The following is a 27,079-nucleotide window of genomic DNA, read 5'->3' as shown; positions in this document are numbered from 1 at the left end:
CTATTTCTAGCACATTGGTCTGAGCCACTATCACTTCACACTTTAATTATTCAGATAACTTTATAACAGCTTCCATTTTCTTGTCTTTATAACCTGTTCTATTATCCTTTTAATAGTTATTAAATATAGAAAGATTTGGAAGTAGACTGTTAGGTATATCCACATGGGAAGTAATATGTAATACAGGGTACCATTTATGAAGTGATCTTAACCCAGTTAATTAACTAGTGTCAATTGAGGGCCTTACAGTTAACTATTTACAGGAAATAAAAGGATTGGAGAAATAAGTTAAATGACACCTTAGGAGTTAATAAGGTCAATTCAGAATGCAGAACATACTATAAAACAATTGGTCCATTCTCTTTAAAAAGTCAATGCCATGAAGAGAAAGAAAGCAGGTCTGGAAAACTTCCAAATTAAGATTTTAAAAAGTTGTGACAAAGGGGAGAGGGAGAGAAGGAAGGACAAATCAGGAGTATGGGATTAAGAGATAAAACTAGTATACATAAAATAGATAAGCAGCAAGGATTTACTACATAGCACAGGGAATTTCTTTTTCTTTTCTTTTTTTTTGGTCCACACCCACAGCATATGGAGGATCCCAGGAGAGGAGCTATAGCTGTGGGCCTATGCCACAGCCATAACAACACAAGATCCAAGCTGCGTCTGTGACCTACACCACAGCTCTCTGCAACGCCGTATCCTTAACCCACCTAGCAAGGCCAGGGATCGAACCTGTGTCCTCATGGATACTAGTCAGATTTCGTTTCCACTGAGCCACAACAGGAACTTCAGCACAGGGAATTATATTTAGTATCTTGTAGTAAACTAGAATGGAATGTAATCTGAAAAAAACAACAACAACAAAAAAAAACCCTGAATCACTTTGCTGTACACCTGAAAATAACAAGATTGTAAATCAGCTATACTTCAATTAAAAAAAAAATGACAACTAGGTACAATGTGTTATCCTTGATTGGACTGAAAAAACATTCTGAGCCTTAACCCACTGAGCAGGCCAGGATAGACCCCTCAACCTCATGGTTCTTAGTTGGATTCGTTAACCACTGAGTCATGACGGGAACTCCTCGCTTTAAAAATATTTAAACTGACTTTCTTCTCAATTTATTCAGTTGGTGGAGCTTCATGTTTTTTATGTTCCTGAAGGATCATGGAACTATGAGTTAAATACAATTTCAAGAGAAGTTATTAACAAGTTCATTTCAGCTGGATTTATAAGGCAAGTGTTTTGTGTCATGTTACAGTGTGCCTGAAAAAGCAATCCTTTTTTTCTGCAGAGAAAAATACTTCCTGGAAATTCAAAATTTATAAGTGAAAAATATCTTCTTCATGTGGTTGATCCAGTCCCTGACTTAATGAATACTACCAATAAATAGTGCTATATAACAGTTGAAAAGTGCCATAGGAACAGATGTCACTTAGCCACAGTACTGCCAACCTAGAAAACAGACCTGTATATTACTATGGTTATATGCGAAGAGAATTGAGAGAAAAATAATCTGAAATTAGAAACCTGTTGAAAAGCTGTGAATAGTGGTTAAACCAGTATACTCACAATGAGTTTTTCACTGAACTATTTAAAAATAGAAACTATATATATGTGTTGTGTATATATATTTTTTTTTCACATTCTCAAAAACACATAGGATACTAAGTGATCTGACTGCCTCTTGTTATTTCTCTCTCTCTCTCTTTTTTTTTTTTTTTTTTTGTTATTTCTCTTGAGAGCACCTCAGTCTTCCTAATCTTACCCATCATTTTCTTCAAGCACATTAACCTCCTTTCTGTTCTGGAACACATCAGATGTGGTCCTGCCTCAGAATCCTTGTATTTGCTGTTTTGTTTTGTTTTGTTTTGTTTTGTTTTGTCTAAAGTGCTCTTCCTTTACATATGCTTTCTTATCTCCTTCAAGTCTTTGCTCCAATATTACTTCTTTGTTTATATCATCTCTGATTGCTGTATTTTAAATTGCAGGTACTCTTCCTCCCCTGCTTTAGTTTCTTTATGGTACATAGCAGTGTTTTATGAAATACATTTTTTTCTTGCTTTGTTAATTTTTCGCTCCCACCACTAGATTGTAAGGTATGTAAAGGCAAAGGTATTTGTTTTGCTGATTGCCTTATTCCCAGTCCTTAGAATAATATCTAACACACAGAGGGGTTCAGTATGTATTTATTAATTGAATGAATGAATTATAAAATGTTCCCATTAGATTCTAGAAAAATAAGAACTCAGAACAAAAAGATAAGTGATGGCTTTAAATTTTAGGTGTTGAACATCCCCAGTGAGCAAAGATATAGAGTCTGATAACATTTGATCATCAAAGAAAATGTTTAATCCTGTCAAACATCCAGAGTAAATATCTGTGACTGAGTCCTTCTTTAATATATGTATAAATGTTTGTAAATTCCATTGCAAAGGTTTTTTTTGTTTGTTTATTTTTTGCTTTTTAGGGCCACACCTGCATCATATGGAAGTTCCCAGACTAGGGATTGATTTGGAGCTGCATCTGCCAGCTTACACCACAGCCATAGCAGTGTGGGATCAGAGCTGTTTGTGACCTACACCACAGCTCACAGCAATGCCAGAACCTTAACCCACTGAGTGAGGCCAGAGATAAATTTGTATCCTTATAGGTATTAGTCGGGTTTGTTTCCACTGAGGCATGACAGGAACTCCACAAAGTTTTATTTTAACAAAAAAAAATTGGAGTTCCCATCATGGCACAGCAGAAACAAATCCAACTAGGAACCATGAGGTTGCAGGTTCGATCCCTGGCCTTGCTCAGCGGGTTAAGGATCCGGCATTGCCGTGAGCTGTGGTGTAGGTCACAGACACGGCTTGGATCCCCTGTTGCTGTGGCTCTGGCATAGGCCAGCAGCAATGGCTCTGATGAGACCCCTAGCCTGCGGGTGCAGCCCTAAAAAGACAAAAAAAAAAAAAAAATTGAAGGTGGATGATAAAAGTAAACAAGCATTTTTGGTTTTAGTACAAAAGGACTTTTATAGTGTGTGTTTGCCTAATTTAAAAAGCAGGCTTTTAATGATTTATTCAAAAAATATTTACAGGCCTTTAAGCCTACAAAATCCCAGCCAGTGTGGAAACACATTATATTAAGCTAAATAGGAAACGTTAAATTAGTATTATGTTTGAGATAGATGATTAAAGTTACCGAATCTTTGGTAGAGCTGAAACCTATTTTATTTTACATTATAAGGCAATGTCATGATATTTCAGAGTATCTCCTCACCTTACTTTACAAGCCCTGAGGGAGCATCTCGGTGAGTTCCTTGGTGAAGATGCTGTTGCAGAAAAATTTTTATTTTTGAAATGCATTGGAAATAATCTATCTGTAGTAAGTTTCCTTCATTTTTTCCTTTTGATTAAAGAAAAGCATACTTTAACAAATTTTGTTTCTTAAATGCTTATCAACTCCTTAACATACTAAACAATATGTAATTTCAATCATCATGAAATAGAAATATCGTTAAGCACACTGATCACCCAGAAAAGATGGGCCTTTCTGGCATATTGTCGTGCACTAAAATAATGGGGCTATTTGTGTGTTAATTTCCTTGAGAAGAAAAGAAAGACAAATTTTAAATGTGATCATGTAAGTGATATGTGTTTTTACATTTAAGTAACAGTGCGCCTTTTAAATAAGTACTGGTGTTCTGGATTCTCATTGCTTGGGCCACAACTAGCCTCACTGGATGTGAAATGAAATGACTCTAACATATTTTGAGGGGTGGGGGAGTGGGGAGAATCAGCTGTTATCTGTCGAACACTCTTATCTGTAGCTTCTGTGATTTAGTAGCATGATTTTCTAAATAGAGATTTTTCTTAGCTAAAATTCTCAATTCAGCAAACCATTCAACCTCAAAGTTTCTGATTTCTCAAATAAGAAAATAATTCTTTAACCAAGATTTTCCATATTTAAACTCTAATGATGCAGTATATTCCTATTCTACTCTAGTTAACAGATCATTAATATGTATTTATTTATGTGATTATTTAACATCTAACTCTGCCATTAGTCTGTAGCTCCCTTGTGAGCAGGGACTTATTTATTCACTATGTATTTACTACCAGTGCCTAACAAGTTGTTTAGCACTTAGAGGCATTTAAATGTTTATTGAAAAAAAAAAAAAAAGAATGATAATGATTAAAAAAAATATATATTTCCCCCCAAAGTAGTACTATAGAGGAATTTGCTGTGTGGAATTCTTGGGATTAGCAGCTAGATTTGAAGTTTTTGTTATTAGAATTCTGTTTAGTATGCCAGAATATTAATTTACTGATCTTTAAGTTAGTTTTTCTTAATTGGGGAAGAAAAGGAACAACTCTCATAACTCTTTGTTCTTTTTCATGATATGTAAAATTACAAAATATCAATCACAGGAGTTCCTGTTGTGGTGCAGTGGTTAATGAATCCAGCTGGGAATCATGAGGTTGCGGGTTCGATCCCTGCCCTTGCTCAGTGGGTTAAGGATCTGGCGTTGCCGTGAGCTGTGGTGTGTGTTGAAGACACTGCTCGGATCCCACGTTGCTGTGGCTCTGGCGTAGGCCGGTGGCTACAGCTCCTATTAGACCCCTAGCCTGGGAGCCTCCATATGCCAAGGGAGCGGCCCAAGAAAAGGCAAAAAGACAAAAAAAAAAAAAAAAAAAAAAAAAAGATAGATAGATAGATAGATAGATAGATAGATATTTATCATCTCAGCATTCTAGATTAGAAGGGTCTTAAAGGTAATTAATTTAAGTCAGCTTCTAAGATGATATTTTATTGTTTTCAACAAATATTTATTGATGCTTTTCTGTATACGAAATGAGAAAAAAGAATTGGATATGGATCCTGCCCTTAAGCAGTATTCAGTGTAGTGGTGAAGATAAAATAAAAAATAATTAAAATAGCATATTCTGTATATTCAAAAGAAAAAGAGACTACTAGCAGAAGAGGGGAGCTGGATAATTTTAAGGAAGAAGCAACAATCTGTTTGGATTTTGACTAAATATTTGATCTTGCAAAGATGTTAAGTGGGAGAAGATTTCTACGCAGAGAAAATAGAATGAGCACTGAAGTGGCAAAGCAGGCAACTAGGGAAGCAGTAGTGATTCAGTTTATACTGGAGCATTGACTGTGTGAAAGGGAGTAGGAGACAACAATTCATAAAAGTGGTTTGTTGAAGGTTTTTAATGCTAGATTAATGAATTTGGATTTTTTTTTCCTGAAGCTCTGGAGTTTTTGAGCAAAAAATGACATAAAAGACTAGAGGCAAGAATTGTAACCAGGAGAGTTTTGCAGTGGTTGGGCAAGAGATAAGGAGGGCTTCAGGAACAGGCTGCCTCTCAGATTTTACCTACTACTATTTTTTCCTTGATTCTACACTTTAGCCAAAAAAATTTTCCTTTGGTCCTCAAAGAAGGCAAACTCATTTCTATTTTATCATCTTTGCACTTTCCTGGAGATCACTTCTTCCTGATTTTCCAATAGTTTGCTTCTTCTTTTCAAAGTTCTCAGCTCAATTATTATCTTTTCAAAAGGCCTTCTCTGACAACCTGGTTTTTAGATACTCTTTCTCTAAATTCCTGTCTATTACACACTCCATTTTATTTTCATAAATCACATATCACTAAAATCATGTTATTTAACATCTGCTCTCCCAAATAGAATATAAGCTACATGAGTGCAGGGACTTTCTTTCCCATTGTATCCTCACTACATAGAACATTACCTGACACATAGGATGCCTTCAGTATTTGTTGAATGAATAACACATTAACTCTGTAGGTTGAATATTTAGGAAATAAAGTTTTAAAAGTTGGACTCTTGAGCCAGATTACCTGATTTGAATCCCAGCTTGGAAACTTCCTTGTTACAAAATCTTAGGAAAGTTATTTAACCTTTCTTTGCCTCAATTCCATCTGTGAACTACAGATAATATGTGTGCCTATCACATAGAATTGTGAGGATTAACTGAGTTTTTTATGTAAAACATTTAGAATAGTGCCTAGCACATAGTCCATGCATGCAATAGCCATAGTTATTATTATTAAATGACAGAATTTCTATTATGTTTAGTAGAATGAGTAGAAATAGGATTATATTCTAAATTTTCTAGCTCTAGCCTTAGTTACCAGCCTTGAGATTTAATCTTTTTTTTTTCTTTTTTTTTTCTTTTTCTTTTTAGAGCCACACATGCATCACATGGAAGATCCCAGGCTAGGGGTCGAATCTGAGCTGCAACTGATGGCCTAGGCCACAGACATAGCAATGCAGGATTTGAGCCCCATCTGCAACCTACACCACAGCTCATGGCAAAGGCAGATACTTAACTCACTGAGAAAGGCCAGGGATCAAACCCACATCCTCATGGTTACTAGTTGGGTTTGTTACCACTGAGCTACAGTGGAAACTCATAGATTTGATTTTTATGTCACAGATACATGCTTTCTGCAAAAAAAGAAGTGTAAAAATAATTTAAAAACATTGCAAAAGCTTCAGTTTTTTTTCATTTATTTATTTCTAGGTGAAGACAAAGCAAGAATCAGAACTGAAGCTCAAATCATTTGCTCCTCCTTATGTATGTAAATGTGACATTTTAAGCATATATTAATTTTTTAACTTACTGTTTTTAAAATATAAACTAATTTTGTTTAATTTCATATGTGTTTTAGGCTCTTCAACCAGAATTATATTTGCTTCCTATAATGGATCATTTAGGAAATATTTATTCAGCGTCATCAACAGTTTCTTTAGATGGGCACCAGATTAATAATGGTGTTACTGAGGCTGATGGAATAATACACAGTATAACTTTGTCAAAGGAAGAACCTGGAACAGATCCCAGTTTTTTAGAAAACACTTTGAAAGAGCTTCTTAACAAGAATCAGAAAGAAGGTGATTTCAATTGGAATGGGAAAGACAAAGAGGTTGTTTGGTACATTTTAGTAGTAAAGTCTGTGAGCAAATTCTGGGCAAATCTAGCCTTACAAATAGACAGTATAAAAGGAAAGCTGAAATTCATTTTGGGAATTTTTAAAAATGGTTTTTCCAGTTGGGAGAAAAAAAGACAATTTAAGTACTGTGCTAAAAAAAAAATTAAAATACAGTACTTATGATCTACCCCATTTTATAATAGTTTCAGATAAAGTTAAGACTAAATGAGAAGAGAAAAAGAGTGATTGTTACAACCTCTGCAGTATTATTATAAGTCCCTAAGGATCTTAGCCAGGAAAACCATATCAAACCAAAACAAAACAACTTTAATGTTGGGATACATTTGTATTTCAAAGACTTTAAATTTTTTTATTTGATTATACCCATCAATTTACTGATAATTCATTTCTAAAAAGTGGTAGGTAATTAAAGTAAAAATTAAACTTGTAAACATATAAATAGAGCTGGTACTATAAGAATTGATTGGAAAAGTCCGTTGAATTCTTTTGCCTTATTGCATACAGCAAATAAATTGTAATAGAAAAGTAAATATACTAAACATTTATGAATTAAATGAATTCCTGCCAAAATAATGACAACATTTATTACAGCTGCAAAATACACTTATTCTTAACCAGCTGCATTTTTCTTAATCTTCAATTATAGCAATTCTTATATTCTAAGTTTATACTACACCTAGTGATATTCCAAACTTAACCTCTTCTTTAATTTTAGTTACATTTAATATGCTCAATGAGAGTCTTTACCTCCTTCTTTATCTAGGTATGTCCTGCAGTGTTAAATATGTCTTTCTAGTCATGGTACCAATTAGAGGTTAAATGAAAAAACACCTGGGGAAAAAAATTTAGAGTAGAATCACACTCTTTCTGAAAAGTAGGAGATCAAATACCTAATGAAGTGGGCAATTACCCTACATCATGTTGCGAGTAGTATCATGTTTCATACCCTGGACAACAGGCTAAGTTCTTAAACTATGCTACTTGCACAAAACCCCCAAAAATATTTGGTTGAAAGTATTTAGTCCTATGAATTTTGTGTTCATGTGATTTTTTAATAGTATTAAGTTCTTAATGTGTCATACCACAAAAATTAATTGAGAGACTAGTGTATACTCATTTTGAAAAGTTCTAGAAACATCAATAACTAGTAAGAAGAAAATAAGGATAAATAGTAGTTCCACCATCTAGAGACAGCTGTTAGTATTGTTGTATCTGTGTTATTGTTGTAGCCGTTAGTAGTATTGTTGTATCTATTAGTATTTTGGTGTAGGTTCTTCCAATTTTTTTTAGTTTTTGTGTACATATATATTTTTTTAACTTTTAAAAATTGAGGACACATACAAACTCTTTAAATTCCCTTATTTTAGAATATATCATAGGTATTTTATGCCAATAAATATAGTTCTATATCATAGTAGAATTCCCAGATGATATATTTACCGGTAAGAGTGTTGACATTTTCAACTACATATCAATTTTTTTGTTTTGTTTTGTTTTTTGTCTTTTTAGGGCTGCACCCAAAGCATATGGAATTTCCCAGGCTAGGGGTCAAATTGGAGCTGCTGGCCTACACCACAACCATAGCAACACAAGATTCAAGCCACAGCTGCAACCTACACCACCTCTCACAGCAGTGCTGTGTCCTTTTAATATGAGTATTTAGATCATTTACATTTAATGAAATTATTGATTTGGTTGGTTTTAATCTACTATCTTACAGTTTTTGTTATTATATTTATTTATCTCATCTCTGCTCTTTGAACTTTTTTTTGACTTTTTAGGGCCGCACCTGTGGCACATGAAAGTTCCCAGGCTGGGGGTCAAATTCGAGCTGCAGCTGCCAGCCTACGCCACAGCCACACTGAATCCACACGTCTTTGACCTATACCACAGCTCATAACAATGCTGAATGCTTAACCCACTGAGCAAGGCCAGGGATTGAACCTGTGTCCTCATGGATACTACTCAGATTTGTTTCTGCTGAGCCACCATGGGAACTCCTCTGTTCTTTGTTTTTCTTATTTTCTTGGCTTTTTTTTTTTTTTTTTTTTGATTGAGTAAGTTTTTTATGATTCAGTTTTATCTCCTCTATTGGCTCATTAGTTAGTCCTCATTTTAAAAAGCTTTTAGTGGTTACTAAAAAGGGTGGAGGTCAGCAACCCCCCCCTTTTTTTTTTTACTTTATTTTAATCCATGCTCTATGGCTTTTTTTTTGTCTTTTTGCCTTTTCTAGGGCTGCTTCCCACGGCATATGGAGGTTCCCAGGCTAGGGGTCTAATCAGAGCTATAGACTCTGGCCTTCGCCAGAGCCACAGCAACAGAGGATTTGAGCTGCGTCTGTGACCTACACCACAGCTCATGGCAACGCTGGATCGTTAACCCACTGAGCAAGGGCAAGGATCGAACCCGCAACCTCATGGTTCCTAGTCGGATTCGTTAACCACTGTGCCACAACGGGAACTTCTGTGGCTTATGAATAAACTTTTATTGGAACATAGCCATACCCTTTCATTTACATATTATCAATGACTACTTTTGCACTATAATGCCAGAGTTGAGTAGTTGTGACAAAGACTCTAAGATCTGTAAACCTGAAATATTTATTGTCTAGCCCTTCAAGAAAAAGTTTCTCCTGCTATACATTATACACTTTTAATTCAAATTATATATTGAAAGTATACTTTCAAATTATATAGAACTTCATATATAGTATAAGCATTTTACAGCAGTATACTTCTATTTCCTCCCTCAAATATTTTTATGCTATTTTTATACATTTTACTTCTGTGTGTGTTATAAACTCCATAATACATTTTTACCATTTTTACTTTATGCTGTGAATTACCTTTTAAAAAAATTAAAAATAAGGGAAAATTTCTTTTATTTAGAACAGAGTTTCTTTTCCTTTGCTCAGTGGTAGTAAACCCGTGTTTTTCAAATACTAATATCACTAATTTTTTCTGAATTAAAAAAATTGATTTCTCTAAGGGAAAAAAAAAAAAATCTGTGTAACACTGCCAGGTCCATGGATCTTTTGTTCATATTGTTTTGATTCATATAGATCATGTGGAACATGAATGTTAACATGTTTTAAAGAAAATCTGTGGTTTTCTTATATGGAGAAATTCTGTTAAAGTGAAGGGAGATTTTATAAATGGAAATGTATATGAAATAACTAATGACATTATATGCTCTGTATTTATACCAGTGCTTTCCAGAGAAGGATCCTCAGAATACAGATTTAAAAGATGCTTTTGTCAAAAGCTTTCTGAAGACAACTAAGTTTGAATAAAACCCAACTTACCCCCTCTTGCAGATTCACATTGTACATAAAAACAGAGAAATCCTGCAGTAGGGGTATATGTGTTGGCAGGGGAAGGGGGCTTGTCTTCTTGTTAGGGTCATTTATAATCCAATTTTTCCCGAACTGAATTTACCAAAGAATTCTCCTTTAGCATAAACTTGAAATTCAGTTTGGAAATAGTAAAGTTCATGTAGATTCTGAAACATGGGACAAAAATATATATAGTATGTAAATATAAAGACAATTTTTATTTTTGTATTTTCTTAATATTATGAACTTTATTTGCTATGGATGGACATCAACATCAGCTGGGGGAAAAGCCGCTCCAAATGACAATCAGACTAGAAAAAATCAGATTGGAAATTCTGAATTGCCAGGATCACCAGAAGATTCAGATAATGATTATTTTAGTGGCAAAACAAGGTAATTAATATGGATGTGTTGTTTTGTCTTGCTTTGTCTTTTTAGGGCTGCACCTGTGGCATACGGAGGTTCCCAGACTAGGGGTCCAATTGGATCTATAGCTGCCGGCCTATACCACAGCCACAGCAACTCCAGATCCTTAATCCACTGAGCAAGGCCAGGGATCGAACCTGCATGCTCATGGATACTAGTTGGGTTCGTTAACTGTTGAGCCATGACAGGAACTCGGATGTTGATTCTACATACATGTCATGATCTAAACTATAAGAAAAAGAGTGAGATATCCAGGGTACTGGCCTAAAGACTTCTCATTAAAACAAAGATGTGAGTGAAATTAGTGACATTTTTAATTAAAATTACCTTGATTTTGATCTTTAATATAATGAAGGGTCATTTATTGCTTAAATTTATTGTTGTAATCCTTTTGCCATCAGGTGCAACCTAATGACAGAAAACTTCTGTGTTTATTTGCCTTTCTTAGAACTAATTTTTCTGCCTTTATTAGATTCTTGATTATGAGTAAACTAATAATTAGGCTTGAGTTTCACATTGGTATCATTTCGTTCAAAATTATAGTACTTAGACCACAGTTTTGCATATAGTCTTTTGAAGTTAAGATAAGGAATTTTATACAGTTATTCACAAAAGAATGATGAATAAAGTATGTTTACAAAATTTCCAGTTAGTGTACCTTGCTGTAGACATTAGACTATGATTTGAATTTAGCTAGAATATAATGAAATATTATTTTATAACTCATATTAAATGTAGTTTGTTAATCATTAATGAGTTTGAAAGGTAACAGTGATTTTAAGCTGACTTTTAAAAATTTTAGTGTATTTATAGAATATCAAATAGAAAATAAAAAGCATGAAAAGTTAATATTCTTGGAATCATTTTTTAATATGACTTTCAAACCTGTCATTCCCTTTAAGTCAGTTTCTTTGGAAAAATGAAGATGATAGAGTTAATATTAAAAGAGAGTACAATCAGGTATGATTTTTAAATTTTTGTTTAAATGTAGTATTGCGCTATAGTAATTTTTTTTTTTTTTGTCTTTTTTAGGGCCACACTTGTAGCATATGGAAGTTCCCAGGCTAGTGGTCAAATTGGAGCTGTAGCTGCTGGCCTGTACCACAGCCACAGTAATGTGGGATCCAAGCTGCATCTGCGACCTACACCACAGCTCATGGCAATGCCAGATTCTTAACCCACTGAGCAAAGCCAGGGATCAAACCCGCGTCTTCATGGCTACTAGTTGGGTTCATTAACCACTGAGCCACAACGGGAACTCCAGCACCATAGTATTTATACTGAAGTTAAAATGAAACTATAGATTAAAAGTGTATAAGTTTTCTAATTTTACATATTAGAAGGGGGAGAGAAAGCTCAAGAAAATTCAAGATTCAGTGGAATTTCTGGGCATTTCACGGTCTGGGACATGTTGAGGTCTGCCCTTAAAGGCAAAGCCAAGATTTTGTATTTTGGCCCAGCTACCATGGGGAATAAGTCACTTGATGGACCTGTTTGGAATTTGGAGATAACTGCATTTGGATGCATAGCTCCATTTTTTTTTTTTTTAAATCAAGTGAGCTAAAGGACTTGAGTGGGCCCAAAGCAAGAGAATGCTCACCAGGTGATCCAAGAAGCAGAGCAAGCAGAGCTGCCAGTTGTGTGCTAACAATCATCTGGTCCAGTGATGCTTGATATGCAGTAGATAGGGTTGCTAAATGGAGTCTGAGACAAGTCCTGGCAGGAGAATCACAGCTTAGAGCCCTTGAGTTTTAGAGCAAAGGCATGCCATCTTCAGCAAATAATTGTTTTATTGTTGCTGGATACTAACAAAACATGGTGTTTCACACTTTAAAATTCTTCTGTGGGTGCTTAATGCTATTTCACTGTGATTGGGATAAAGTTGATCATATTTTTATGTTTTATGGACTCCATTTCCTGGATTTAGGATAGTAGCTTAAAATCCCCTGTTATTTGTGTATTATTGTTTATCCTCACATCTCCTGTGTTTTTTATTTAGTTGAATTTTTATGTATTATTTGGCACAAAGGTATTCTTATGTGAATATTAATGTTATCACTTTTGCATTATGAAGTGCCCTTCTTGACTCTTAATGTGCTTTTTGGCTTGAATTCTCCCTTATTGCATATTGAGATACTAACCTCTCCTTTTTTTTTTTGTTTGCATTTATCTTGTATACCCCTTTCTTTCTTCCCCACTTTTTTAAAGCTTCTCTGAATTGTTTTTTGTTTTAGGTGTGTCTTTAATAGATAGCCTAGAGTTGGGTTTTGCTTTGTGAGTCAGTCCAAAAGTCAGTTGCGGAGTTCCTGTTGTGGCGCAGTGGTTAACGAATCCGACTAGGAACCATGAGGTTGCGGGTTCGGTCCCTGCCCTTGCTCAGTGGGTTAACGATCCAGCGTTGCCATGAGCTGTGGTGTAGGTTGCAGACTCAGCTCGGATCCCGTGTTGCTGTGGCTCTGGCGTAGGCCAGTGGCTACAGCTCCGATTCGACCCCTAGCCTGGGAACCTCCATATGCCACGGGAGCGGCCCAAGAAATAGCAACAACAACAACAACAACCAAAAAAAAAAAAAAAAAAAAAAAAAAGTCAGTTGCATTTAGTAGATGAGTTATTTCCATTTATGTTATTAATAGGGCTAATATATTTGACCTGAGATGTGTCATTTTACTATATATTATAGTCATTGTGTATTATTCTGTGGTTTATTTGCACTCCCCTTGCCCAGGTCCTGGTATTTAGGAAGCTTGAATCTTTGTTCTAGTGTTTGTTTACCTTTGTACTAGTACAAATTTACGCTGGTATTCCTAGCCTTCCTTTTTTTCTTTTTTTAAAATTTATGCTTCTGATTTTGATTTGTCACCTCTGAAATCATCCTCTGATTGCTGCCTTTGTATTCAAGGCATTTGAAAAATTACCTTCCCCCTCTTTTCTCTTCTCATATACTTTTTTTTTTTTTTTGTCTTTTTAGGGCCATACCTGCAGCATATGGAAGTTCTCATGTTAGAGGTCGAATCAGAGCTACAGCTGCCAGCCTATACCACAGCCACAGCAATGTAGGACCCGAGCCACGTCTGCGACCTACACCACAGCTCATGAAAATGCCAAATCCTTAACCCACTGAGCGAGGCCAGAGATCGAATCTGCAACCTCATGGTTCCTAGTCGGATTCATTTCTGCTGTGCCGCAGTGGGGACTCCCACTACCAGTTCTTTTAAACAATATTTTTCAGTTATTTCCTGGTTGGGTTAAGCTATGCTTATAAGAAAAGCTCTGGAGTCCCCATTGTGGTGTAGCAGAAACAAATCTGACTAGGAACCATGAGGTTGCAGGTTTGATCCCTGGCCTCGCTCAGTGGGTTAAGGATCCAGTGTTGCTGTGAGCTGTAGTGTAGGTCTCAGTTGCAGCTCGGATCTGATGTTGCTGTGGCTGTAGTGTAGGCCAGCAGCTATAGCTCCAATTAGACTCCTACACTGGGAACCTCCATATGTCGCAGGTATGGCCCTAAAAAGCAAAAACCAAAAAGAAAAAGAAAAGATCCTAGGTACAATATACCCTTACTTCTACTGTTAAAAACTTTGTCTGGAGTAGGAATAGGCAAACAAGGCCTGTAGCCTATTTTGTCAGGCCTGAGACCTAAAAATGTTTTCTACATTTTTAAAAAGTTGAAAAAAAATTAATTGTGACAAATACCATATGTGGCCAAAAAAAACCTAAATTATTTACTCTGAGGCCTTTTTACAGAGTTTGCTCATCCCAGTTTTAGATCTTAATACTTAAAGGATAGCTTGATTGGCTGTAACATCCTTGACTTGGGCAATTTTTCCTTGAGTGTTTGAAATATTGCTCTACCGATATCTTGATTTATACATTACCACTAAGAACTATGATGCCTAACTGGTTTTATTTTCTTTGTAAACTGACTTGGGTATTCTTATCAGTAAGACCAGAGGATTCCTTTAATGTGTAGTAATTTTATTAGGCTATGTTGCAGTTAAGAGCTCTAGACCTGGTTTTTCTGAGTGGGCCTTTCCAGTATGAAAATCAAGACTTCTTTTATTTCAAGAAATTAAAATTCTAGAAAATAATTGAAATAGCAGATCTATTCCATGGTTTTGTTTTTTTTTTTCAGGGACCTTGATTAATCTTATCTTAGCTGTTCTTTTATCGCTATTACTTTCTCTCTGATCTAGTTTACTATTTTCTTTGTGTTTCGTATCCTTTGTTCCTTTTATTTATCTCCTCTGTTATCCTTACTGTATTTTTGGTCATATCTATTCCTTTTGGAGTACCTGCTATTCATTTCTGAGACAGTTCTGTTTTTTCTTTCTTCAGTTTTGGTCAGTTCCCATTGTATATCTTCCTATTGTTTTTTTCATTTTTATTCTGAGTTTCTAAATTTGTAATGTGTGATGTTCATTAATACCTAAAAATGCTTTGATTTAATTTAATATATGTTGGGAATCTTGTCAATTTTTTCCCTGCTTCTTGGCTGCTGGTTTTGTTTTGTTTGTTTTCTCAATTTTGAGGGTTTTCAACAAGTAGCTTTGTCTAGAAGCTAGATTATTTTATAGATATTGTCTGTGTTTGTTTGTTTGGGATTTTTATGTATCAGTAACAGGTGCTGGTGTTCTGGTGGTTTATTCTAGTTTGTAGATGAGGAGTGCCCTCTTCTGTTGTTATAATGGAATGCAGTTATTTATTTGTTTTTAAATAAATGGAACATTTAGGGGAACTGGTCTTTTCTCTTTGCATTCTTTCCTACAAATTTACCAGAGCTCTTATCTGGACCACTTTCTTTTCTCTTACCACCAAGCCCCAAAGAAACATCTCTTGCTTCCAAAGCATTTTCCTCTCACCCAGTAGCTATGTTTTCTGTTAATTACCACCTCTGGCACCCTACATTTTAACAGGCCCTCTCTTTTAGATTCCTCATAGAAATAACTCTGATTTACCAATTCATACCCTTATTCTCAGTATTCCTCCACTACATGCAGGACCTTCTCCTTTAAGACTAACTTGTGGTTGATGTTTACTGTGTTATCTGTGTATAGTGCTCTCTAATGCATAGTCCCCTCATATCTGACTCAGCTCAGATATGAGCTTCTGAGCACACTCTGCTGGTCTAGGGGGTTTATTTCCCCACGTACATGTAAATTAAAAGATTCTGTGTCCTAGTTATGTTGCAGTCATAAATTATGGGTGATTTTATTTGCTTTCTTTTTATAGTAGTTGAGGGTGTGTGTGGAGAGATTCTAATTTAAGGTGGTTGCCATTATCCTATGGGAATGTGGCCTTATAAAAATAAGAAAATAAAATGCAATAAACCAGAAAAAAAAAGACTAATAAAACTAACAAAGTAGGGGCAAGAGCTTAATGAAGATAAAGGTGGAAAGTAAAAAGTTATATAAGTAACAAGCCTAGTAGAATAGAAAACAACTTAAGATCTATAAATGGTAGTAGGAGAAACATCAATATTGGTAGGCTTGAGGTATTTTATAAGAAAGCGTGGAAACACAAAAATTAGGTGAGGTGAAGGCAATGTAACACAAATACGGAGGTGGTAAAATATATGAGAATAAAATATATGCTAAAATTTGAAAATATGGTAGGATCTCTAATTTTCTAAGCAGATAAAAAAGATCAAATTGGTTCAAGATGAAAAAAAAATCAGTAGCCATCTGAGTAACATTTTAAAATTATCATAACGTAATGGAAATCAGAAATCTTGGAAGGAAATTATGTTTAGAAAGAAATATGGATTCTTTGTTTTTCTTTTAAAATTTTAAGTTTGAATCTCCTGTGTATAATGTCCAAGTATAGTGGAATGGCGAAAGTAGAGACAAGAGAGGGTCATTTTTTTTTTTTTTTTTTTTTTTTTTTTGTCTTTTTGCCTTTTCTGGGGCTGCTCCCATGGCATATGGAGGTTCCCAGGCCAGGGGTTGAATCGGAGCTGCAGCCGCCAGCCTACGCCAGAGCGTGAGGGATCCGAGCTGCGTCTGCGACCTATACCACATCTCATGGCAATGCCGGATCCTTAACCCACTGAGGAAGAGCAGGGACCGAACCCGCAACCTCATGGTTCCTAGTCGGATTCTTTAACCACTGTGCCACAATGGGAACTCCAAGAGAGGGTCATATTTATAAAGACAGATTTGGGAGTTTACCACTATGTAATTAAAAATAAGAATGCATTGCTATGGTGCACTATCAAATGTTTACAGACAGATGAAAAATAATGAGTCACCCTACCAGATCTTTCTGATTTTGCTATTTGCTTAACAGCTAGGTAAAATTGAGAGCATCACCCTGCCAAATCTTACTGATTTTCCTTCAGTTCCTTGTCAACCTGCTTGTTCTCCAGGAATAACTGATAGATCTTTATTACAGATCGAGAGTAAGTATGATGATACCGTAGTACAGATGTAAGTACAGGTGATCCTGTGAGGTAAAGTTAAATAATGTTAATGTGCAGTTAATTGTTTAATAGGTACAGAGTTTCAGTTTGGGAAGATAAAGTTTTGGAGATGAAGGGTGGTGATGGTTGCAAAACATTGTGAATATACACAGTGCCATTGAACTATACATTTATTTCTTTATTTATGTAGCCCCACCCATGGCATGTTTAAGTTCCTGGGCCAGGGGTTGAACCAGAGCCATAGCAGCAACCCAAGCTGCTGCAGTGATAAGGCCAGGTCCTTAACCCACTGCACCATAAGAGAACTCCAAACTTTAAATTTAAATATAGTTAAAAGACTAAATTATATATATTTTACCACAAAAACTTGTTATTTTAAATTATAGTCAAGTATATGACTATCTTGTTGATTACTGCATTTGTGTGTCACTAATATTATTTCTACTTATATGTATGTATACTTGAAAACATGCATTTTTTTCAGTGTAAGATTTAAGTACATTAAGTTTGGGCCCAAGATAAATTTACCTAAAGAATTAAACCGGGTAGTATAACTACATGAGTTTTACCTAGTTTTTATACATGTTTTTATACGTTTTATACATGAATGCAGAAGAAACATACTGTGATGTTTACACATATATAAATCCCCTATATATAACTCTTAGATACTGAAACAGTTCCTCAGTGTTTTCCATAGAGCCGAATGCTGTACTTCAGACAGAAAAACAGAGTTTGGAGTAGATTTTATACTTGCTGTTTTTGGCACATTTTAGTTTTATACTCTTTTAGGATATGAACTTATCTTTTAGCTTAAAAAGATATTGATGACTATGGGTCAAAATCTTTTAGGAAAGAAGATTATTGAGCAAATGAAACAAGTAAAGGAAGAAAGAAGATATCTGGAAAGAATTGGAGAAGAACTAATAAAAAAAGTTGAAAGGCTATTTGAACAAAGCAAATTAAAACAATATCATGGTAAAATTTATTATCTTTTATCACTATAAAGGGAATTCAAATTTTACAGAATTTATGTTTTGGAATAAGTGATAAAGTGATAATAATTACTTACTGTTATACTTTAAGTGGTACGCTATTGATATAAATTCACTATAAGAAAGATGAAATCATTATTCAGCTCTGTTTTATATGATAAATGCAACATGCTTTTTATTAAAATTCAATTATTTTTAAAATGGATATTTGTTTATTCATTTTAACATTTATTAAATGAGTATTAAGTACCTACTGAATTTAGTCACTGTTGTAGGGGCTGGGGAGATGCTAATAGGCCAATGCAACCTTGTCCCTGCCTCCAGTCCACTGGGGCAATGATGATCCAGTTAAGGAGTAGTGATACCTCCTGATGACTGCTGTGATAAAGGAATGTCAAGTTCTATACATAGGAATACAGAGGAAGAACACTAAAATAGATGGAAGAGATCAAGAAAGGCTTCTAGGAAAAGTGGTAGAAATAGTAGAAATTGAAGTGTGCCTGCTCTTGGGTGCAGGCCTTCCAGTATTCTTTTCAAGCCTCTGCCACCTGCATCGTCTTTTTTTTTTTTTTAATTACTCAATGAATTTTATTACATTTATAGCTGTACAACAATCATCACAACTAAATTTTACAGCATTTCCATCCCGAACCCTCAGTGCATCCACCCACCCCCCAGACTGTCTCCTTTGGAAACCATAAGTTTTTCAAAGTCTGAGTCAGTATCTGTTCTGCAAAGAAGTTCAGTCTGTCCTTTTTTCAGATTCCACAATGTCAGTGAAAGCATTTGATGTTGGTATCTCATTGTCTGATTGACTTTACTTAGCATAATTTCTAGATCCATTCATGTTGCTAAAAATGCCGGGATTTCGTTTCCTTTAATGGTTGAGTAACATTCCATTGTGTATATGTACCACATCTTCTTGATCCACTCCTCTGTTGATGGACATTTAGGTTGTTTCCATGTCTTGGCTATTGAAAATAGTGCTGCAGTGAACACTGGAGTACATGTGTCTTTTCAAGGAGGCATGGTTTTCTCTAGATAGATGCCCAGGAGTGGGATTGCTAGATCAAATGGTAGTTCAATTTTTAGTTTTCTGAGGCATCTCCATACTATTTTCTGCAGTGGTTACACCAATTTACATTCCCACCAACAGTGTCATAGGGTTCCCTTTGCTCCACACCCTCTCCAGTATTTATTGTTTGTAGACCTTTTGATGATGGCCATTCTGGCTGGTGTAAGGTGGTACCTCATAGTGGTTTTGATTTGCATTTCTCTAATAATGAATGATACATCTTTTCATGTGGTTTTTTTTTTTTTTTTTTTTTTTTTGGCCATCTGTATGTCGTCTTTGGAGAACTGTCTGTTTAGATCTTCTGCCTGTTTTTTGGTATTGAGCTGCAGAAGGTATTTATAAATTTTGGAGATTAATCCCTTGTCTCTTCATTGCAGATATTTTCTCCCATCTGTGGGTTGTCTTTTCATTCTGTTTAGGGTTTCCTTTGCTGTGCAGAAACTTTTAAGTTTAATTAAGTCCCATTTGTTTATTTTTGTTTTCACTGTCATTAGTCTGAGATGGATCTGAGAAGATGTTGCTGTCATTTATGTTGGAGAGTGTTTGGTATATGTCTTCCTCTGAGATTTTATAATCTGCTCTTATATCTAGGTTTTTAATCCATTTTGAGTTTATTTTTGTGTGTGGCATTAGGAAGTGTTCTAATTTCATTCTTTTCCATGTGGCTGTCCAGTTTTCCCAGCACCACTTGTTGAACAGGCTGTCTTTTCTCCATTGTATATTCTTGCCTCCTTTGTCATAGATGAGTTGGCTGTAGGTGTGTGGGTTTAATTCTGGGCTTTCTATCCTGTTCCACAGATCTATATTTCTGTCTTTGTGTCTGTACCATACAGTTTTGATGACTGTAACTTTGTAGTATAGTCTGAAGTCAGGGAGCCTGATTCCTCCAGCTCCATTTTTCTTTCTCAGGATGGCTTTGGCTATTCCGGGGTCTTTTGTGCTTCCAAACAAACTTTAAAATATTTTGTTTGAGTTCTGTAAAAAATGTCCTTGGTAATTTGATGGGGATTGCATTGAATCTGTAGATTGCCTTTGGTAGTATAGTCATGTTGATAATATTGACTCTTCCAGTCCAAGAGCATGGTATGTCTTTCCATCTGTTTGTGTCGTCTTTGATTCTTTCATCAATGTGTTATACTTTTCAGAGTACAGGTCTTTTGTCTCTTCAGGTAGGATTATTCCTAAGTATTTTATTCTTTTTGATGTAATGGCAAATCAGATTGCTTCCCCAATTTCTCTTTCTGATCTTTCATTGCTAGTATATAGAAATGCAGTCGAAGGGAAGCAATCCCATTTACCATTGCATCCAAAAGAATAAAATACTGTACTCTGAAAAGTATAAGATGCTGATGAAAGAAATCAAAGATGACGCAAATAGATGGAAAGACATACCATGCTCATGGATTGGAAGAGTTAATATTATCAAAATGACTATACTACCTAAGGCAATATACAGATTCAATGCAATCCCTATCAAGTTACCAAGGACATTTTTTACAGAACTTAAACAAAACATTTTAAAGTTTGTTTGGTGTAGGTTGCAGTTGCAGCTTGGACATGCATTGCTATCTATGGCTGTGGCGTAGGCTGGCAGCTACAGCTCTAATTCAACCTCTAGCCTGGATAGCTCCATGTGCCTAGAGTACGGCCCTAAAAAGACAAACTAATTAAAGAGTGCTATAAAGAGTGATGGAGCAGAAGAGATGTTTTAGCTAGTGTTTCCAAGGAAGGCTTCTCTAAGGAGATTATCACTAATATCTGATTAATAACATGGCAAGCATGTAAAGAGATGGGGGGAAAGAGTCAGAAAAGGAGGAGCACTGAAAGTCAAGGTACAGGAAGTTCCTATTGTGGCTTTGCAGGTTAGGAACCCAACTAGTATCCATGAGGATGCACTTTTGATCACTGGTCTCGCTCAGTGGGTTATGGGTCCAGCGTTGTGACTCAGATCCCACGTTGCGGTGGCTGTGGAATAAGCTGGCAACTCCAGCTCTGATTCGACCCCTAGTCTGGGAACTTCCATATGCCACGGGTGTGGCCCTAAAAAGAAAGAAAAAAAAAAAAGAAAGTCAAGGTACGGAGATAGAAATAAGAATTGCGGACCAGTGTGGTTGGAGTGTGATAACTAAGGAGGATTGTAGAGGGAGAAAATCATAAGGTCATCAAGGAACAGACAGACCAATTCAAGGAGCTTGGGTTTTATTACAGGTAAGGTGGGATGGCATCAGAGGATTTTTAAACTAGGGACTTACATCATTTTTTAAATATTTTACAAAGATCAGAATGACTACAATACTGGATATCTTGTAGAGGGCCAAGAATGGAAGCAGAGAAACTATTAGAAAGACAAGGGTGTTGCCTAGGGATGTACCACTGAAGAAGGGAGAATGTGCCAGATGCTTCAAGTATTTTGACATTGGTTCCAGCAGAACTTGCTCAGGGATTGGACATAAGGCTGAGGGAAGTAGTTAAAATCTTGAGTGAAAGTTCCATATACTTTTGTGTTTTTTAATTAAATTGCCTTATAACAGAATTTTAAAACTTGGTGTTTTCCTTTTTTAAATTTTTTTTCCTTTTTTTAATAATCTTAAAGAAACATAATCATATTCTGGTATATTAGCATGCAGTTTGTATTTCTAAATAAACATAAATTGGTTTATGTTTAGAATCTCATTGGTGGCAAAGTGATTCCCTAAACTGGCAGAGTTTAATTTCTGATTTTCTCAACTGGAAGTCTCAGGTTTAAGAAATTCTGCCCTACTTAAGCTTGGGGATATGTTTGGAATAATTTTGATAAATGATAAAACAGAATCAACTAATTTCACAAAACAATTCTTTGGGGCTGAAAAAATAAGGAAAATCTGAAAAAATATATTTTGCCTTTTTCATAGCTTTAATTATGTAAAAGTGAATTCAAATAAGATTATGGATAAAAGTAATAAAATATATGCATTTTGCTATAGGTAGTATTTTGAAGAAAGATTTTCTTTTTTTTTTTTTTTTTTTTTTTTTTTTTGCCTTTTCTAGGGCTGCACCCTCGCAGCATGTGGAGGTTCCCAGGCTAGGGGTCGAATCAGAGCTGTAGCCCCGGCCTACACCAGAGCCACAGCAACGCGAGATCTGAGCCGCGTCTGCAACCTACACCACAGCTCACGGCAACACTGGATCCTTAACCCACTGAGCAAGGCCAGGGACCGAACCCGGAACCTCATGGTTCCTAGTCGGTTTCATTAACCACTGAGCCACAACGGGAACTCCTTGAAGAAGGATTTTCTTAAAAATGACAAGCTTCAAGAAGAACTTGGTTTGGGTTCCTAGATTTATCACTATTTTACTATATTTGTAGGCTAGTCCTGGTATTATCCAATAAACATTTTGCTCTTAGCTCTCATTTCCTCAGCATATAAGAGAGGAAAGAGAGGGGAAAGGAATGTTTTAAAATAACTCTAGGGTCATTCTCAGGTTGAACAGTTTAATCAAACTATAACCTTTGCTTTTTATAGCCTGTGATGTTTGGAAGAAAAAGTACTTTGAAACAAAGAAAGTTACAGCATCATTGGAGGAAGTTTTAACAAAACTTCGAGAAGATTTGGAACTTTACTATAAAAAGTTGCTCATGCAGCTTGAAGCCAGGGAGATCAAGATGATACCAAAGAATCTGGCAAACATCACAGACTCTAAGGTACTAATAAATAGTTCACATTCTTTTTTTTTTTAAGATGCCTTTTTTTTTTTTTTTTTTTGTCTTTTTGTCTTTTTAGGGCTGCACCTGCAGCATGTGGAGGTTCCCAGGCTAGGGGTCTACTCAGAGCTGTAGCTGCTGGCCCCTATGCCAGAGCCACAGCAACACGGGATCCGAGCAACATCTGCAACCTACACCACAGCTCTTGGCAACGCCAGATCCTTAACCCACTGAGCGAGGCCAAGGATCGAACCCACAACCTCATGGTTCTTAGTTGGATTCGTTTCTGCTGCGCCACGATGGGAACTCCAAAGGTGCCTATTTTTTTAATTAAAGTATAGTTGATTTACAGTGTTGTGCCAATTTCTGTTATATAAATGTGTGTGTATATGTATATATATGTATATATGTATATATAAACACACACATTCCCTTTCTTATATTATCTTCCCTCATGGTCTATCCCAAGAGACTGGATATAGTTTGCTGTGCTATATATATATAGTAGGACCTCATTGCTTGTTCATTCTAAACATAATAGTTTGCATCTACTAACCCCAAACTCCCAGTCTACCCCATTCCCTCCCCTCTCCCACTTGGAAACTCCAAGTCTGTTCTCCACTTACATTATGTTAGAGAAGTTCTATTTAAAATACATGCTTTGTATTAAAAATAGAGTTGTTATATGATCCAGCAATCCCACTCCTGGGCATATACCCAGACAAAACTATAATTTGAAAAGATACATGAACCCCTATGTTATGACAGCACTATTTACAACAGCCAAGACATAGAAACAACCTAAAAGGTTATTAACAGATGAATGGATCAAGAAGATGTAGTACACACACACACTGGAATATTACTTAGTCATTAAAAAGAATGAAATAATGCCATTCGAAGCAACATGGATGGGCCTGGAGATTATCATACTAAATAAGTCAGGCAGAGAAAAACAAATACCATATGATATCACTTATATGTGGAATCTAAAATACAACACAAATCAACATGTCTACAAAACAAAAGCAGACTCGGAGATAAAGAGAACAGACTTGTGGTTTACTAAAGGGAATGAGGGGGTAGCAAGGGAAGGATTAGGAGTTTAGGATTAGTAGAAGCAATTATTACATTTATAAGATGGATAAACAAGAGGGTTGTACCGTATAGCACAGAGAACTCTATTCAATATCATGTAATAGACCATAGTGGAAAAGAATATGAAAAAGAATGTATAACTGAACCACTTTGCTATATAGCAGAAATTAATACAACATTGTAAATCGACTACTTCAATAATTTTTTAAATTAGAACAAAAAAAATAAGATACATGCTTTTTAATTGTTAGTGTTATCATATCTTGGATATTTTGGGCTACAGGTAACAAAACTTTAGCTTAATCTGGCTTAATAAATAAATTCATGATCTCAGGTAATGATTGCTGAAGAGATAAAATCAGCAGCTTAATTATGTCTTTAAGGGCCTAGGTGCTTCTGATATTTCCTCCCTATTATTTCCAGTGTTGGCTGCATTCTAAGAGTGTTTTTCCTCATGGTAGCAACAGAGATGCGAATGGCAAGTAGGGGTACATGCCTCCAAAACAAGAGACAGCCTCTCCCAGACACATGGGATATATAAAACCTTACCTTTAGCCAGGTTGCTGATCAATCAGGCCTACCCTAGATTGATCAGAGTTATCAGGGAATGCTGTATATTGTCCTAGAAAATTAGGATCTACCTCTGTGCCAGGGGAAAGGGTTACCTTCACATTCTATGAGAAAGAGAGATGTACCTGATGCAGTGTGGTAGGGGAGTAATAGTGATCCCTTTTCTTTCATCACTTTTTCTTTTCTTTCAGTTGGGGTTGGGGAGGGCAGTTTGATAACAACCACAGAATCTAAAGGTAATTATATTCCAAAGAAATTATTAACTTACATTAAATTTTGATCATTTTTTTGAGATAGTCTTGAATCTTGACAGACGAGAGACTTGAAGTTTATTTTTTGATTAATTCTACCATATAACTAAGCAACAAATTCCAGAGGCTGTTTATCAGTTTAATTTTTGTTGGTTGATCCCCACTTATCCAAAAAAGGTTTTATGTTAATTTGATTGAGCATAGATTTAACTTTAAGTATGATGAAATATTAAAAATTTACTGTTTTCCCCAGTTTTTGGCATCGTGAAGTGGAGACCACAATAAGTTTAGTTAATATTGTGAAATGGATACCATAATCACTTTAGTTAACATCCATCACCTCACATAGTTTTTTGGGTTTTTTTTTTTTTTGTCTTTTTGCCTTTTCTTGAGCTGCTCCCGTGGCATATGGAGGTTCCCAGGCTAGGGCTCTAATCAGAGCCATAGACTCTGGCCTACACCAGAGCCACAGCAACACGGGATCCAAGCCGCGTCTGCAACCTACACCATAGCTCACGGCAACACCGGATCCTTAACTCACTGAGCAAGGCCAGGGATCGAACCCTCAACCTCATGGTTCCTAGTCGATTCGTTAACCACTGAGCCACGACAGTAACTCCATTAAACAGATTTCCTTATAAAATACAGTATTTTGTTATTAAATTTGTGTGTGTTTATATTCTGATTTTTTTTCTGGAATGTTTTTACAGAAAAAAATTATAAATATTAAAAAATAATTTTATGTGTCCAAGCTCTTGAATTTTAATTATATACCCTTAATACTTTTGGTCTCTGAATCCACATCATGTGCAGGAATGCCAAGTACAATAAAGTACTTTAATTTTTGCAAAAGAAGTTAGAAATTTCTGTATGATTAATTCTGCATAAGTAACTTTTAGTAAATGGGTCTTGATTCATGGTAGCAGATATTGGAAATGGTCTTAAAATGTAATGGATTTTGTAAAGCATGTTGAACCCATTCTGAGACACTTGAAACTGAAGTCCCAGTAGATGCAGAAGATCTTCTGGCCCAGATGTCAGACACTTTTTGAAATGGAAGAACATTTATAGTTATTTCTTTTTTCAACCTTCATCCCCTCAAATTCCTATTTTTTTTAAAGTAATTTCTTCATGAGAGAAACAAATGTTTTTAAGATCAACTGTAGTGGCCTTGTGTTATTTATTGCAACGAAGCTTATAACTTGCATTTCTGGATGTTTTCTCATTTCATTAAGACAAAAAGTTAAGTGAAAAATGTCATATAGTTGCAGAAAATCATTAGCAAAATTATTGGTTTGTGAAAATCCAACTTGGCATTCTCTTAAAGTGGAGATTGTTTTTTCATTTTTTTAAAGTTTTATTGAAGTATGGTTGATTTACAGTGTTGTGCCATTTTCTCATTATTAAATATTTTAAAGTAATTCTAATTTGATTAATAGATTATGCCAATAAAACATTATGCCAATTTCAAAAGCCTTGCTAAGTGTCTTAAACCTACTATATTCCTCTCATAGTAATAGTTGTTGATTTTTTTTGGTACTAATTTAATGGTAACTTTTACAAATAGATATTTATTTTTATAATACATGAAAACGGTAGTAAAAAAGAAAGGGAAGTGGTCCCTAAAACATAGGAAATCAACAGTTGAATAGGAATTTAAAGAAATAAGTTTAATTTTATGGAATAGGTTATTTTCATGATTTGTTTTTTTCATATTTGATATCACTTTGTAGTTTATATTTGCCAGGCAATTAAAATTAAAAATGAATAGATGTTATATAAAATAAAGACTTCTTTTTATGTCTCATACAGAATTACCTTATCATCCAGATTACTGAGGTACAGCATGCTATTGACCAACTTAAGAGAAAACTGGCTACTGACAAAATGAGACTTATAATAGAAATTAAGGTACTTTGCGTTTCCCCTAATAAGATTATAACATTTATCTTGAAATAAAATATTTTGGTGTATTAACTTTGGGTGTAAATACCACAAAAGCAGGAAGGACTATCTGTCTTAAATTATCACCTTAACAAAAAAAGAACATGCATGGAAAAGGAAAAGAATAATAATGAAATCCTATGAAAAGATTCATAACAAGGCCAAAGTAAAATTTAGTAAAATGTTACTAAGAAATAAAGGAAAAGGACCTGTGAATCAGCCTAGTCGCCATATTTTTAAATGAGTAATTTTCATATATTAGAGTCATTCATAAATAAGTCTGAGAAACCACTGAGCTCTCTGAGCTCCCA

At 35.3% G+C, this 27,079-nt stretch overlaps 1 protein-coding gene across 5 annotated transcripts in view; it reads left to right on the top strand.

Moving 5' to 3' along the window:
- The window catches only part of SPATA1 (spermatogenesis associated 1), an 82,200-nt gene that overhangs the window by 10,443 nt on the left and 44,678 nt on the right, over positions 1 to 27,079 (top strand). For 3 of the 5 annotated variants that reach the window (XR_002345111.1, XM_021096353.1, XM_021096352.1), the window contains exons 3-12: positions 1,134 to 1,240; positions 3,259 to 3,376; positions 6,549 to 6,602; positions 6,697 to 6,919; positions 10,591 to 10,705; positions 11,641 to 11,698; positions 17,021 to 17,132; positions 18,006 to 18,131; positions 22,727 to 22,905; positions 26,637 to 26,735. Coding sequence is in view for 3 of the 5 variants with exons in the window: in XM_021096353.1 (XP_020952012.1) it covers positions 1,134 to 1,240; positions 3,259 to 3,376; positions 6,549 to 6,602; positions 6,697 to 6,919; positions 10,591 to 10,705; positions 11,641 to 11,698; positions 17,021 to 17,132; positions 18,006 to 18,131; positions 22,727 to 22,905; positions 26,637 to 26,735 (1,191 nt within the window). In the remaining 2 variants the exon portion in view is untranslated. Of the gene's footprint in view, positions 1 to 1,133; positions 1,241 to 3,258; positions 3,377 to 6,548; positions 6,603 to 6,696; positions 6,920 to 10,590; positions 10,706 to 11,640; positions 11,699 to 17,020; positions 17,133 to 18,005; positions 18,132 to 22,726; positions 22,906 to 24,764; positions 24,810 to 26,636; positions 26,736 to 27,079 lie in introns of all 5 variants that reach the window. The other 2 variants (XR_002345112.1, XM_021096354.1) reach the window with 2 other exon arrangements.

Source organism: Sus scrofa, chromosome 6 (assembly GCF_000003025.6).
Source record: "Sus scrofa isolate TJ Tabasco breed Duroc chromosome 6, Sscrofa11.1, whole genome shotgun sequence".
NCBI lineage: Eukaryota > Metazoa > Chordata > Mammalia > Artiodactyla > Suidae > Sus > Sus scrofa.
This window is presented reverse-complemented; position numbering and strand designations above follow the sequence as displayed.